At 44.7% G+C, this 15253-nt stretch overlaps 1 protein-coding gene across 8 annotated transcripts in view; it reads right to left on the bottom strand.

Moving 5' to 3' along the window:
* Positions 1-15253, bottom strand: part of LOC135493048 (tetraspanin-18B-like) — a 228892-nt gene that overhangs the window by 26757 nt on the left and 186882 nt on the right. For all 8 annotated transcript variants that reach the window (XM_064779889.1, XM_064779892.1, XM_064779890.1 and 5 more), the window contains 2 exons: positions 4046-4108; positions 3668-3838 (listed from right to left, as the gene is read on the bottom strand). In XM_064779889.1, coding sequence (XP_064635959.1) covers positions 3668-3838; positions 4046-4108 — 234 coding nt within the window. The remainder of the gene's footprint in view (positions 1-3667; positions 3839-4045; positions 4109-15253) is intronic.

Below are 15253 nucleotides of genomic sequence, written 5' to 3'. Positions count from 1 at the left end.
TGACTATACACAAAATTGAAAACTTTGATGGAAATTGTAAATCATTTTTTTATCAATCAGGGGCAACAAGCTGATGATGATCAAATAAATCATTCATCAGAAATCGTTTTGTTGCTGAAGCTTGCATGACGAAGTTAATGCTAAACCTTTTCTTGTGCTCTACTGCGCCACGGTAGTTTTCTATTTAGACCAGCGATGACGTCATTTCTGGTGATTCCCTACGTTGTCCAATGAGCGCTTTTTAAAATGTACCATTTGGTATTGTACAGTATGCAATGTATTTTATCAGCGCTGCCAGTTGCCGAACAGAATGCCGTAGCTCCCTCAATTTCCAATCAATTTTTATGGGAGTGACATTATTGTATTGCTTAGAATGTCTACTTTTTACTCATGAAAGATTCGTAGAACTAAAATTTAATAGGCGAACAGAATCATGCCGATTCAATGAACATACTGTGGGAATTCTCCACTTCAAAATACATCGGCGATGTCATCGCGAACAGAGCATGCACTTGCGATATCGTTTTCACAGAAATGTGGCCAAATTTTCAAGAACTAATTTCTGAAAGTAGTCCCTAAAAACCTTATGACTACCACTGAAACGAACTGGTGATAATATCGCCTACCAGACTACTTTTTAAGCAGAAAATTGGGTACTTGAGTGTCATTGAGCTCCAAGATTATTGCACATGGCGTAAACAACATGCCGCCATTTTGTCTCCGCTTCGGTATTTCGTACGCCGCTTATAATGCACCTTCTCAATTAAAACCAACATAATAAGGCCTTACATCGTTGATTGAATAGGAACACCACACAAAACACAATAAAGTGGGGGTACCATCGATTACGAAGCTGAAGTGATGGGTGATTATTCCTGGAGCTACTGCTTTTGTTGTGTAGCTGCCATGTTTTGAGAACTGGCAAATAGGAGACTTCATTGATGGCTGACGTCATCGGGCGGGAATTTGAATCAGCAGAAATAATTAAAAGGCAGGTAGCGCCCTCTCCTGTTAAAATTTTGAACTTTTTTTCAATAAAATAGATTTTCAAGAATTTTATCTTAATATTAGAGCATATTTTGACTAATTCTGCTGCTCCTAGGCCGATATAGGCCAGTTTCCTTCATGCACTCTCGCTTGCAGGAAGTAGGTCGAATGGCGACAAATTTTGTTTTGAAAGTAGAGTTTGACCAGAAGTATCCAGAAATGCAAAATTGAAGTCTCTAGGTCTTACGGTTACAAAATGTGCACCATGGGTTTAACGGATGGACGGATGGATGGATGGATGGATGGATGGATGGATGGGTGGATGGACAGACGGACGCCACTGAACAACTTATTTGACAAGCTCGGCTGACTTAGTCAGCTGAGCTAAAAATGAATTTAATCGGACGAACGGTTCTCCTCAAAATTGACGGAAACCGATTTCAAGCACGCCGCCCTGGTGACCATATTGAGAATCAGAACAAGCTGGTTTTCGAACTGAACCTTCCTCTAGTCACCCGCAACCTACATACCAAAAATGAATTTGATCGGACGAACGGTTCTCCTCGAAATTGACGAAAACCAATTTCAAACACGCCGCCCTGGTGGCCATATTGACAATCTGAACAAGTCTGTTTTCAAAAGGAACCTTCCTCTAGGCACCCCGAATGTACATACGAAAAAAGAATAATATCGGACGAACGGTTCTCCTCGACATTGACGAAAACCAATTTAAACACGCCGCCCTGGTGGCCATATTGATAATCGGAACGAGCCCGTTTTCGAAAGGAACCTTTCTCTCGTCACCCCCAATATACATACCAAAAAAATATCATGATTCAAGCTAGCATAATTCATGAGATATAGCCAAAAGTAGTTTTTCGCAGAAAGCGCCCCCTGGGGCCGAGTGTAGGTCGAAAACCGTCAAAACTGCCAAAAGGCACAATGGTACCATATGACCTTCAAACCACCCACAGAAGAAATGCCCAGCATTTATGGTTACGGATATATGTTATGGAAACTACTGATGGTCAATTTACGTTACTTGACCCTGTGACCTTGAAAAGTAGGTCAAATCAAAAACCCGGATATTATGTGATGTAGTCTCATGAGTACTGTCCTCAGTTAAAATATTATGATTCTAGCTAGCATAATTCATGAGATATAGCCAAAAGTAGTTTTTTGCATGAAGCGCCCGCTGGGGCCAAGTGTAGGTCGAAAACCGTCAAAACTACCAAAAGGCACAATGGTATCATAAGACCTTCAAACCACCCAGAGATGAAATGCCCAGCATTTATGGTTACGGATATATGCTCCGGAAACGAGATCAACGGACAGACGGCCCGACAGACGGACGGACAGACAGACCCTGAACGCCTCGACAATACCCCTCCAGCCTTTATGGGCTGAGGGGTAAAAACGATCGAAAAAATTCCAAAAACTCAGAATATTTCCGTCAAACAACTTTGTGACCTGGACAATGCGAAAGTACCACTTGGATCGTCACCAGGCTATTTTTAGCGTGTCGGGGGCGGGATATTTGAATGGCATGGCTATATCCGCGGTTGGGAGAGAAAGGAATAAGAAAAGTCCCAAAATATATTTTTATCAAATTTTTCAAGTGCATTTAATATGAGATCTCGAATTTGAGATTTCACTGATATCGAAAGTTTAGATTTGAATAAATAAGTTACAGCATCAACTTTGACAAACCAAAAACGTTGGAATGAATCTCAAGACCAACTTGATGATAAACTAAAGAAATTAGAGTAATATGTTGGCATTGATTAGTTTTTAAAATACAAATAGTTTGGTCAATACACCTTTTCATTGCCTTGGTTTAAATGAAAGCATAACAGATACAGTGCAGAGGTCAGTGGTTGAATCATCTTCAGACTTTTTTGTCCGAATATTTCTTGTACTGACCTCTGGATGCTTTCATTCGATGTTCACCCTACAGTGTCTGCAAATACCTTGCTTTCGATTCGTGCACTGGGGGTTATCGCAGTGCTCAAATGGGCATGCTATATTTCCCGGAGTCCATTGACAAAATTCTTTTGTTTCGAAAGGGTATATCAATGTGAAACGGCTATTTTTCAATTGGCAATACCCTGTCAACATTAATACGTGCACTTGTCCACCTTGAACAACAAAGAATTAGGCCATTGAAATGTACTTCCTGTTAGTATGCAGGTTCTGCTTGTGGCGCGCTTGTACAATCTAAATGCACCCCAAGAACTCTGCTTCGGTCTTACTTTCAGCATTATGACAAACGGCAAAGTCCAACTTTTATGCAGATATTCAGCTTTGAAGATGTTATTTCGTTAATTTTTTCATATACTTTTGATTATTTGATGGGCTCTGCAGAACTTAATATACAAAAAATTTCACAAATTTGTTTACCAATCTGTATTATGTATGTTCAAATAAAATAATCTGGGTAAATAGAATGCTTCATTCAGCCTAACTAGGGCCATATTTGGATTTCAGGTTAATAAAAGCATTTATTTTTACTTCTAAACTTCATGCTCCTGTGGTTCGATCTGCCACGGGTTTCATCAGAACCAGATTATTGATTTCATGCATGTCAACCCTGATGTTGAAAATCGTTGCTTGCTAATGGCGCACGGAGCTTAAATTTACTTTTGGGACACCTTTTTCTCCACCCAACAGCTGTACTTACGTATTCATAAATATATTTGACATCCACCTCCTTTGCTCGGCCCTCGATGTAGTCTTTAGCACTTGCGAGACATTTCTCGTAGTCTAAGACGTCATTTGCAGTGATGTTGAAGGCTTGAATTCGCGTCAAACTTTTCTTGGGGACGCAACATGATGGTGGAACATATTTTCCCTGGATAAAGAGAGCAGGGTATTGGAAAAAAACAACTTGGTAAATGTGTATCAATGCTGATAGTGTAATAGCGACATACACTTAGAGGATAAGGCCCTTATGCAACTGACTTTACCAGTTATGAAATCGAAATGATGGGAGTAATATATAACAATATATTGGCGGGTAGGTATAGATTTTTTCTCCTATACATTCAAGTGCACTTACCCCAGCTAAGAAGTAGACACTATTTTCATAGTCTTTGCTAGTGAGCACGCCACAGCATCCCAACTAGAAAGAAAGAAGTATATCGGGTTGCGGGGAAATAAAACTTTAGACATCCAGAACTTAACAGGCAACAAAGAGTCACTCGACAAAGTAATAGGAAATATGCAGGAACAGAGGCAAAATGAAGACGAAGGAGAGATACTTGTGGAGTTACAATATTGGCAATTACAAAGTTTGAGCAGCAGAAGTAAATTGGTCATTACCCAGGTCGAAACTCCCGATGCGATTCTTCCATTTATGATATTTTTAGTTAAAATGTATTCAGTTTGTATACCTGAACATGTACATTCATCACAACATTAAGAATAAGAATATTACGAAAGACCGCAAGGTTGATTTCGAGATTCGAAATTAGAAATTAAAAACACAACTTCGAGATTCAAAACTTTGAAATTCAAAACTCAACTTCAAAATTCAAAACTTGAAATTGATCAATGACAACCCGTCTCACAACAGAATAAATGGCTGGCCAATCACATTACTTCCGCATTACATGCACTCTGCAACGCCGCCTTGGTAACCATCATTATGTGTAGCCTACTCCCAGCGCGGTGTCTTCTATTTCCTATTTATAGCCTGCAACAAGATGTCAGTGCACCAGGCCCAGGGCCCCAGGCCAAGGGTTCTGCAGACTGCAGCATGATTTAACGGAGGTAAATTTAGGAGCACACAAACAACATGGTTTAAACTGACTAAAGAGACTAAAGGGACACCTGTTTTTGTAGACATTTTTGAACTTTTTAACAGCGCCTTGAGCACCATTTCTATGGTGGATCTGGCGCTATACAAGACTCCGTATTGATTGATTGATTGATTGATTCCCTTTTGCTAAGTCACTTTACTCTCTAAAACTAGTTATAATTCCACTATACAGGTGGCAGCACCAATCAGGACAGGCCTCATACTTTACAGTGGTTATAATATATTAGTATAGGCCTTATTTTAATCTGCAACATTCTCCCCCTATTGGGGAATCCATTGTTACATTTATACTTATACATTTACGGCACTTCTGAAAAGCACAATATAAATTTCTGAATTACTGGACTTAACTGAATTAGCACTTAACTCAACTTAACTTATATGACGTTACAGTATCATTGTCTATTGCAATGTTATCCGAACTTATAGAGTATATCTTTACTGAACTTATTCTTTCTTTAATCTATACAACTTTACTTTGACTATTGTGGGAGAGAGATTTTTTAATTCACTTAGACTTCTTACTATACTATTACACATGGCTTTATTTTACTTCTGTATCACATAACTTTCAACAGATTCGATGAAGTCTACATAGTTCCTCTGTTCATCAAATCAATGATAGTGTAGAATTTTCTAATGTCACTCACTATTTCTGCAGTTGTTAACAAGACAAACTTTTAACTTCTTATACTACAATGGGACTAAATATTTCTTAAAGCACTGTAGTGTACTAATTTTTTATATACTGTTTTACAACTTTTCCCAGATTCCACACAAATAGACACATGACATCATCAACATACATACAGACAACATACCTACAGAGAACTAAATTTCAGAAGACAGTTTAAACCAATTTTAACAATCTAACAAGAGGCCAACGGGCCTGGCGCTCAGCTGGATGACCTTATAGTAATAACATAGGACTGAGGGTATAAAGTAGTATACTCTAGACTCGATCTTGTAAGGACAGACAATACTAGGATACAGACAATACAGTAAACCCACCTACTCCACGCGGTACTGAATAGGCTTTACTATTCCTTTATGTACAAGGGCCAATGACTCGCTGGACTAAGGTCTAGGCGTCACAACTGCACTGCATGTGCCCGCCTTGCGTTTCTCTTCGGCAAAGCCCATCGGTGATGTCATGCGTGTACAATGCTTTGTGAGGCCTGGGGACTGGACACAATAAACCTTGAATTGGATTCTGTAGAGCACGCATGTACTGTTTGTTGCTGAGGTTTACCAGTTTAATTGAGTAGAACGGCTAAAACCAGCCACATGTCAACATACAGGGTGACCCAGCAAATACGATTTGACATTTTCAATGAAGTCCTATCTGGGGTCATTTACACCTAGGTCTAATCCAGTTCATGTTCAGGGTCAAGGAATGCCATTCCATCCTCCTGATCATCATTGCCATCGGTAGGTAATTGGTTTTCTTCTTCTTTGTCGTTTACTAGGCCTGGGTGAGCTCTCGCCATCTATATTTTCAACCTTACATTATTCTGACTGTGGGCATGCGCACTCGCGCCCCGCAGCCATGGCCGCCTAATCCAAAAGGAGATCTTCCTCAACTTTATTCTATATTTCTGGGTCAAAGACTTTTGTGACCGTCGTCTGTTGGTTAATATAAATCTAATACGTCTTCTCTCATCGTAATTATCGATAGGAACAGACAAGACTACGCGTACCCTAGCCTGAGTTCACCCAGGATTCTAGTAGGACTTCACTTCTTCTCGGATTCCATGCTCGGATTCGATTCTAATACAAATATACTTTATATATGGAAACCACTTGTGTTGTGTGGAGTCAATGTTCTATCCCTTGTTCGGGTCCTAACCCGAACAAAAGTCACAAAAATCCTTGCTAGAAGTTACACGTTTTGGCAAGTTACGAACTATATTCATTGGATTTGGATTGGATTTGGATTTCACGGATACTTTACATTCACTTGGACATTGGTATGTACATTTAGTTTTTGATATCACCTCATTATTATGCGAGCGAGTGCCACCCATATGACGTCACCGATCGAGCCATGGCTGCGGCTCAACCTTCACTCCAAGGTTGCCTACTATAGTTCATGAATTTTGGATGGAACCTATTGCCTTTTGTGTGAAGCAAAGGATCATTTTTAGCAGTATAGACTGTTTATGCGTTATATCGGAGCTTCTCGGAACCCCGAGATTTTGTCTTCGGATCAAGTGAACTTTCACCTTTCGACGTCACGCACGTCACGAACCAGTCAGCCAATCAGCAAGCGGTACTTCGGTCATCTAACAGGTGCGAAGCCTGGATAAGCACATTTTGGGAGTCAGCTGTTTTCGAAGATTTCTACAACATGCATGGATTCTACATACGGCCTATACGCGCAACGGTTTAGCACACGGACGCTCTGCTTTATTGATCGGAATGAATGCGGAATAAAACGTGGATTTAGCTGTCAAACTTGGATCGGCGAGTGAGTACAACTATAAACTGTTGCTTGTTTGAAAGGGCCTACTACCATTGGCGACACTTATCACCTTTATTGGCATTGTGGTTTGGAGAATGTCATTGTTTTGGTGAAGGTGACTTCTGAATGGGAATTTGGTAGTACTTTGAACATTGCCAAGTGAGTTTTAAGTTTGGTAATGGTACATATATGCATGGACTTCTTCGTGGACGGATAGATGGCGCTTCAGTCGTGATGATTATCTCTTTAGTGGTATTGAACTAAACTTAGTGCCTTACTTGTCAATAGGGAGCGTTAATTGCCTGTTGGATTTACTTTTCGGTATTGGACTCTACTTTATGGACCAAGGAGTTTCAACTACTAGGTGGCGCTGTTGCTGAGGCATTAAAGTTTACAATTTGCTGAGGCCAAAGGACAACGGACACATTACTTGGGCCTATACTACGGGAGGCACTGCTGTCGTTGGTCTTTTGGATCAGATATCATTTTCGAGATTATCACTAAGGACGCTTTTACGCTGATGGTACAGGCTGATGTTCCTTTGTTGGATAGGAGACGTTGCTGATAGATCGGTTCGGAGGTGAGATTTTATTTTTCTGAATTAAAGTCTCATAGTATCAGTCATGGATCGACCACGTAGAGAGCACCGACGTAGGCCAGCATACCTTGATGCCTATGAATGCGATGAAACTGGGAGTTACTTGCCGCCTTCTTCCACGGATAGATGTCTTCGATCTCAGGTGGAATTACAGGGCTTGAAGGAGAAATTGGTTAGGAATGCTCACAAGGCGGAACAGATTATTAGTCTCTGGGGAAGCAGAACATTGCTCAGGCAGATCGAGGAGCGGATAAAAGATACTGTCCTTAAAATGGATTCGATTGCGGACGATATTAAATTGGCAAAAGACTCTGAATTTTTCATGAAGATCCAGTCTTGGCAGAATCAGGTGCAGGGCTATGCTGAGGACATATTAGATAATATAACTCAACATTTGGATACTAGGTCAGGAGAGGATCCTTCCGAGAAAAGGACTAGTATTCAGTCTGATCTTCTGAGTTCGAGTCGGGTGCTGGATTGGATCGTTAGCACAGCCAGGAAGCCGGAGAAAAATGTTGGGGAGATCGAAGTCAAGGTGGAGAAGCCTGAATCAAGTCAGATAGATCAAAGTCGACGGTCAGAGGGATCTTGCAGCCATATTACCAGTGATTGTGATCGGAAGTTAGAGATTGAAGAGGAATCGGAAGATGATCTTGAATCTGAGGAGTCTGAAGCTGAATCTGGACTAACAGAAGAGGATTCCAAACTTCCTGAAGATGTCGATACAGAAAAGGGCGAGAAGCCGGATATACCGCCGGACGCCGCCAAAGTAGAGGATGCTACGGAGGGATGCGATGGTTCAGTGATCAAGTCTGAGCCTGATCGAACTCATACACCCGCTATGCTGCCATCGGTGTCCGGGGATCCTACACCTGGGACATCATCTACGGTATTGACCAGGATTGGAGATAGTAAGCCTGTTGTATCGTCATTCGTAGCCAAGACTGGAGATAGTCGTTCTGCTATGTCGTTGGTGGCAACCAAGTCAGGGAATGGAAAGCCGGCTGTAACATCGTTCGTCACCAAACCTGGAGATGGGGTGACACCTGCTACGTTCCCGCCCGGAGATGGTTTGACGTCGGGGATGCTACGGAAAACTGCCTTCTTGCCACGGAAAACTGCACAATTGGATCCTAAATTTTCTAACTTGTACTTGCAGCCAGCGCCTCCTCCACCAGATCTGTCACTTTCATCAGCCGGTCGTCGGTCCCCATCGAGGTTCCAGCCAGGGGATGGTGGGTTGTCACGGATGTCGCCATTGGTGAAGCCTGGAGATGGTATGAAGCCTAGAATGCCGCCGCCTGGATTGCAGTCGTCTGGAGATGGCATTACTCAGGATGTGAAGCCTGGGATGCCGCCACCTGGATTTATGCCGCACGGGGATGGTGCGACACAGGGTGTGAAACCTGAGGTGCTGCCGCCCGGAGATGGAGTAACTCGAGATGTGAAGCCTGGGGTACCTGGTTGCCTGACGTCCGGAGATGGTACAACACAGAATGGTTCGAAGACTGTGATGCAGCCTCCGCCTGGATTTATGCCGCATGGGGATGGTGCGACACAGGGTGTGAAACCTGGGGTGCCGCGTTATAGATGCCCGACGTCCGGAGATGGTGCAACCCAGCATGGTGTGAAGACTGCGATTCAACAGCCACCTGGATTTATGCCGCTTGGGGATGGTGTGAAACCTGGGGTGCCGCGGTATGGATGCTCGACGTCCGGAGATGGTGCGATGTACATGTATGGTGTGCCACCTGTGATGCAACTGCCGCCTGGATACCAGACTTCCGGAGATGGTGCGATGTACATGTATGGTGTGCCACCAGGATGGTTGCCGCCTGGAGTTGATTGGACCCAGGGTGTGTTGCCGACTGGAGTGACACCTACTGGAGATGGTTGGACCACCGGAATTACGTCATATGGAGATGGTGTACACAAGATATCTACCGGAATTACGCCGGAATTTACGCCGAGTTCGCAGTCGAAGGATGCAGTGGATGGATGGATTTCTGGCTTGGAGATAGGGAAAGAGACCAAGTTAGATGCCGGGGATGCTAGTGATGGTACAATGTCGTCACTGTTGCAGTCTATTGTCCGTCTGAATTCGGAAAAAGACCTTCCTCCTGTTTCGATTCCGAAATTTGATGGGAGTCCTATAAACTGGCCTAAGTTTATTGAACTTTTCTATGCGCAGGTACATACGAAACCAGGACTGTCGGACAATCGAAGGATGGACCTACTTATCAGCCATTTGGAGGGAGAGGCCAAGCGATTTATCCAAGGAATTTCTCACTCAGGGAGATACTACGCTCAGGCTTTGAAGGAACTCAAGGCACAGTTTGGGCATAGACACAAAGTTGCATCGGCTTATCTGGAGAAGATAACTAATGGTCCCGTCCTACAGTCTGCTAATGCGTCGTCACTGAGGAATCTCTACACGGGAGTACGTGATTGTATCAGCACTCTGACGTCACTAGGATATCTATCTGATATTACGGGTACAGATGTGCTGATGAGGGTAGCTAGACGGATTCCTGGAGATCGGATTACGCATTGGAACCGCTATATCACCAAAGTGTCCCAACAACGACAGCCGAATCTCATAGATTTTAAAGATTGGTTGGGACAATGCGTTGCCGCCGAATACAATCCGTATGCTATCCGACGGCGGGACAACAAAGACAAGACGAATACTCAAGTCTCAGGCAAGGAGAAAGTCGTGTTGAAGACAAGTACAACAGAATCAGCGGTGAGGACAACGTCTCAGCCGAAGAAGAGTGGTCAAGGTGATCAACGACTCGAGCCTGCAGGATCAAATTCGGGTACAACTTCTACACCTGCAGCTGGTGAGAGACGTTCTGACCCATCAGACAAGAAGACACAGAAGCTATGCTCTTTGTGTAAAGTCGAACAACATCCGCTTCACAAGTGTAACGTTTTCACCAAGAAATCTGTCGCGGACAGAAGGAAAGATGCAAAGCAGCTGAATGTATGTTACAACTGCCTCAAGCCACACAGAGTTAAGAACTGCAAGTCTACTGTTCGATGTCAGGTAGACGGCTGTGGTAGAAAACATCACACGATGCTTCATATCCCGCCTGAAGGAACAAATGATAGTCCCGCTGAAAAGACTGTAAACACTACCATATTGACTTCGTCAAAAGGAGATTGGAGGGATAGAGGAAGGGATTTGCAGACTTGTTTTCCTCTCGTGCCAGTTATTGTCTCCAAGAATGGAATTACCGTGAGAACTGTCGCTCTATTGGACTCCGCCAGCGAGATTACTGTCATCCAGAGCTCATTGGCGGAACAGCTGAATTTGAAAGGTCGCTCAGTTCCACTTACGCTCAAGACTCTCGGACCAGATGTTACCAAGACGTCACATATCGTATCATTCCAAGTGAAGTCCGTGGATGATCCTGATGCAAAACCCTTGAGTGTAGTTGATGCCAGGATTTTAGACATTGCGAGCTTTGAGACGCCGCCACAGAAGATACAGCCCGAGTGGGAACATCTGTCACATCTGCCACTGAGAGATATTGATGCTTCAGATGTTAAACTACTCATCGGCGCGAATGTTCCAGAGGCACATATAACCAACGAAGTGGTGATTGGAAACAAGCACCAGCCGTACGGAACACGCTCTCAACTAGGCTGGTCCATCATTGGATTGACAGAAAAGTCAAAAGTAGATCGTGTCTCTAAAAAGATACTCTGCACTCTCAAGAAAGACGACCAGCTGCTCGAGAGTGTCGAGCGATTTTGGAATACAGAGTCGTTCGGCACTACATGCAGTGAATCGGAGCCGATGTCACTGCAGGATAGGGCGGCAGCTAAACAGTTAAAGGAGAAAACCAGTCTGTTGGAAAATGGTCACTATGAAGTTCCCATGCTGTGGAAGTCGGATGAATTGACATTACCCAACAACTTTGCTGTAGCTATGCGCCGGTACAACAGCCTAGAGAGACGTCTTCACAGAGATCCTGAGTGTAAGAGGATGTATATGAAAACCATGGAGGGTTACATCAGTAAAGGACACGCAGTGAAACTGACCCAAGAAGAGAAGGCGAAATCTTCCGAGAGGACATGGTATATTCCACATCACGGCGTGACTAATCCGAACAAAACAGGAAAGGTTAGAGTTGTCTTCGACACGGCTTCCGAGTTTCAAGGTCAATCGCTAAATGACAGCCTCCTCACCGGACCAGACTTGCTGAATAACCTTTTCGGAGTGTTGCAACGGTTTAGGCTATACCGGGTCGCTGTGGTTGGAGACATCGAGGGTATGTTTCACCAGGTATACGTGCCAAGGAGTGATGCTGACTCATTGCGGTTCCTTTGGAAAGAAGACCCTACCTCACCCGGACCACCGGACACCTGGATGATGGTTGTTCACATATTTGGCTCAAAGGACTCCCCAACCTGTTGTAACTACGCCTTACGTCGCACAGCTGAAGATAACATCAACGCTTTCTCCAAGATGGTTATACAAGCTTACCTGAAAGACTATTACATGGACGATCTCGTTTCGAGCATCCAGTCTGTTACAGTAGCGATGAGCTTTGTAGATGAGGTAATCGAGCTGGGGAAAAGGGGTGGATGGAGAGTTCACAAGTTCATCTCTAACTCCAAAGAGGTCATGCAACACATCCCAGAGACAGAGAGGGCCATCCAGCCCCCTGGACCTATTGAATTCGGTCGGGTGCAGCGAGCACTTGGTGTCGGATGGGACGTAGGAGAGGACTACTTTGTTTTCGGCGCCGAGGTCAAGTCAAAGGGCAGTACTGAGAGACAAGTCTTAAGCACTGCCAGCAGTATCTTCGATCCCTGCGGCTATTTGGCACCCTTTACTGTGAGAGCCAAATGTCTGATCCAGGAGATTTGGAGGAGAATCATCACTTGGGATGAGCAGATCCCAGCTGACCTGTTGAAGCAATGGACAGCGTGGCTGACAGAACTTCCCAAGATTCGATTGCTGAAGATACCACGTCATCACCCAGAATTCTCCACCGATGCCAAGAACGTCATGTTGTTGATATTCAGCGACTCATCCGAAATGGCTTTCGGTTGTTCGGCCTTCCTACGCTATACTTTGGAGGGGGGAAGGATCGTGTGCTCATTCCTCGCAGCGAAGACGCATGTAGCGCCAATAAAGCCTCAACTCTCGATTCCAAGGCTGGAACTACAGGGAGCAGTATTGGCAGTCAGGCTAGCTGAAACGTTGATGAGGGAGTTGCAACCAATCAATATCACGAGACGAATAATTTGGACGGACTCCACCACAGTACTCGCCTACATACGCAATGAAAGCAAGAGGTTCAAACCATTCATCGGAAATCGTGTGGCAGAGATAAGGGAGTTCACCCAATTTGAGGAATGGAGATACATCCAAACTGCCCAGAATCCAGCGGACTATTGCTCACGGGGGATGAAGGCTGATGACCTGACCATGGAACACGCTTGGTTTACAGGACCAACGTTCCTATCAAAAGATGAGCAAGATTGGCCTGAACAGGTCATCCCGAACAGCCAACTGAAACCTGATGACCCTGAAGTGAGGAAAGCCGCTACTGCCTCAGTCTTGCTGATCGGAGAGAAATCTGAGAAGTTCATCTATCGATACGAATTCGAAATCGCATCATTGGTGAAGGTGGATTATTTCAGCACATGGCGAGGTCTAGTCAGAAGAACAGCGTGGATCCTGAGGGCCTACCGGAACTTTGCGTCAAAATTGCCAAGACTTGGAGTAAAGGCCATTACATCATCAGAGATAACAGCAGAGGAGTGGGAGGACGCTGAGCATCTGTGGATACAGCACGCACAAAGGGAGGCCTATCCCGAGGCCTGGAGAGAGCTAAAGGAAAATGGTATGCTTAGCCCAAAGCATCCATTGTCGCCACTGCAGCCGTTTCATGATGGGATCCATCTACGCGTAGGTGGCTGGCTAAGGAAAGCAGATATCAATCAAGAAGCCAAGCATCAGTTGCTGCTACCGAGAAATCGTCTGACCAAGCTGTTACTACAAGACATCCACTCGTCACAAGCCCACTGTGGAAGGGAACAACTAATAGCTGAGACACGACAGAAGTACTGGCCTGTACAGGGAAGGACCACGGCTAGATCGGTCATTAAGGATTGTATTACATGTCGGAGGAAACGCCTGAAGCCCGTTCAGCCTAAGATGGCCGATCTACCCACCTGCCGACTCAATGCTGCTGCTGGCGCCTTCTACCATACGGGGATTGACTACTTTGGCCCAATTGTAGTCACACAGCGGAGGTCTTCAGTGAAGCGCTGGGGGTGTCTTTTCACTTGTATGAGTGTCAGAGCCGTCCACCTCGAACTAGCGGATTCCCTGTCTACAGACGACTTTCTACTATGCCTGCGTCGATTTATTGGCATGAGATCACAACCAAGAAGAATCTTCAGCGATAACGGGACAAATTTCGTCGGGGCGAATACAGAATTGCGTCGATGTCTTCAACAGCTTGACCATGACAAGATACTACAGTACGTCACGCCACTGAAGATAGAATGGTACTTCAATCCGCCGACAGGGCCACACTTCGGTGGTGCCTGGGAGCGCCTCGTCAGATCCGTGAAGAAGGCCCTGTCAACTGTGATCGCTAATGTCCAAGTTAGCGAGGCTGTCCTGAGAACTGCTCTAGTGGAGGTCCAGGCCATAGTCAACAATAGGCCTTTGACCTACTCTAGCGAAGATGTCAACGACTTCGAGGCCCTGATGCCCAATCACTTCATCTTTGGGCGTGCCGCCGAGGGGCTGTCACCTTGCCGAGATGACGACCGTGATATCAACAGCCGCCAGAGATGGAAGCGTGTACAAGTGGTAGCCAACCGAGTCAACCAGAGATGGCTGAAGGAGTACCTCACCACCTTGACGCTACGCTCCAAATGGCGTCGGGATGGTGAGATAGTTGCTGCTGGTGATCTTGTCACCCTAGTCGATGATAAGCTGCCCCGAGGATCCTGGACTCTTGCCAGAGTAATCCAAGTCTACCCTGGAGACGACGGAATCATTCGGACGGTGAAGGTCAAGACAGCTGATGGCACCTACGTACGACCGGCTAACAAGGTGTGCATACCTGAGGAGAGTGCGAGGACGGAAAGCAAATGGCCAGAAAACCTTGTTAAAAAAGCGCTCTATCTTAGAGCCAAATTCTGGTAACTTCATTGCTTTTCATTTTGCGCCATTATGCTTCGTCTGATCGCTTTCTTCCACCATGCGTCCCTTAGCCAAGATGGACTATATAATATGGACAATGCGGTCCTCACATATGAACTTTACCGGAAATACTGGTTTCCCTTGCGTATAACCAGTAAATATTCGCATGGACTTTCATACTGTTATACCGTTTACTTACCGTGT

The sequence above is a fragment of the Lineus longissimus genome, chromosome 8, assembly GCF_910592395.1.
Source record: "Lineus longissimus chromosome 8, tnLinLong1.2, whole genome shotgun sequence".
Lineage (NCBI taxonomy): Eukaryota > Metazoa > Nemertea > Pilidiophora > Heteronemertea > Lineidae > Lineus > Lineus longissimus.
The sequence above is the reverse complement of the archived record's forward strand: the minus strand, read 5'-3'. Positions and strand labels throughout refer to the sequence as shown.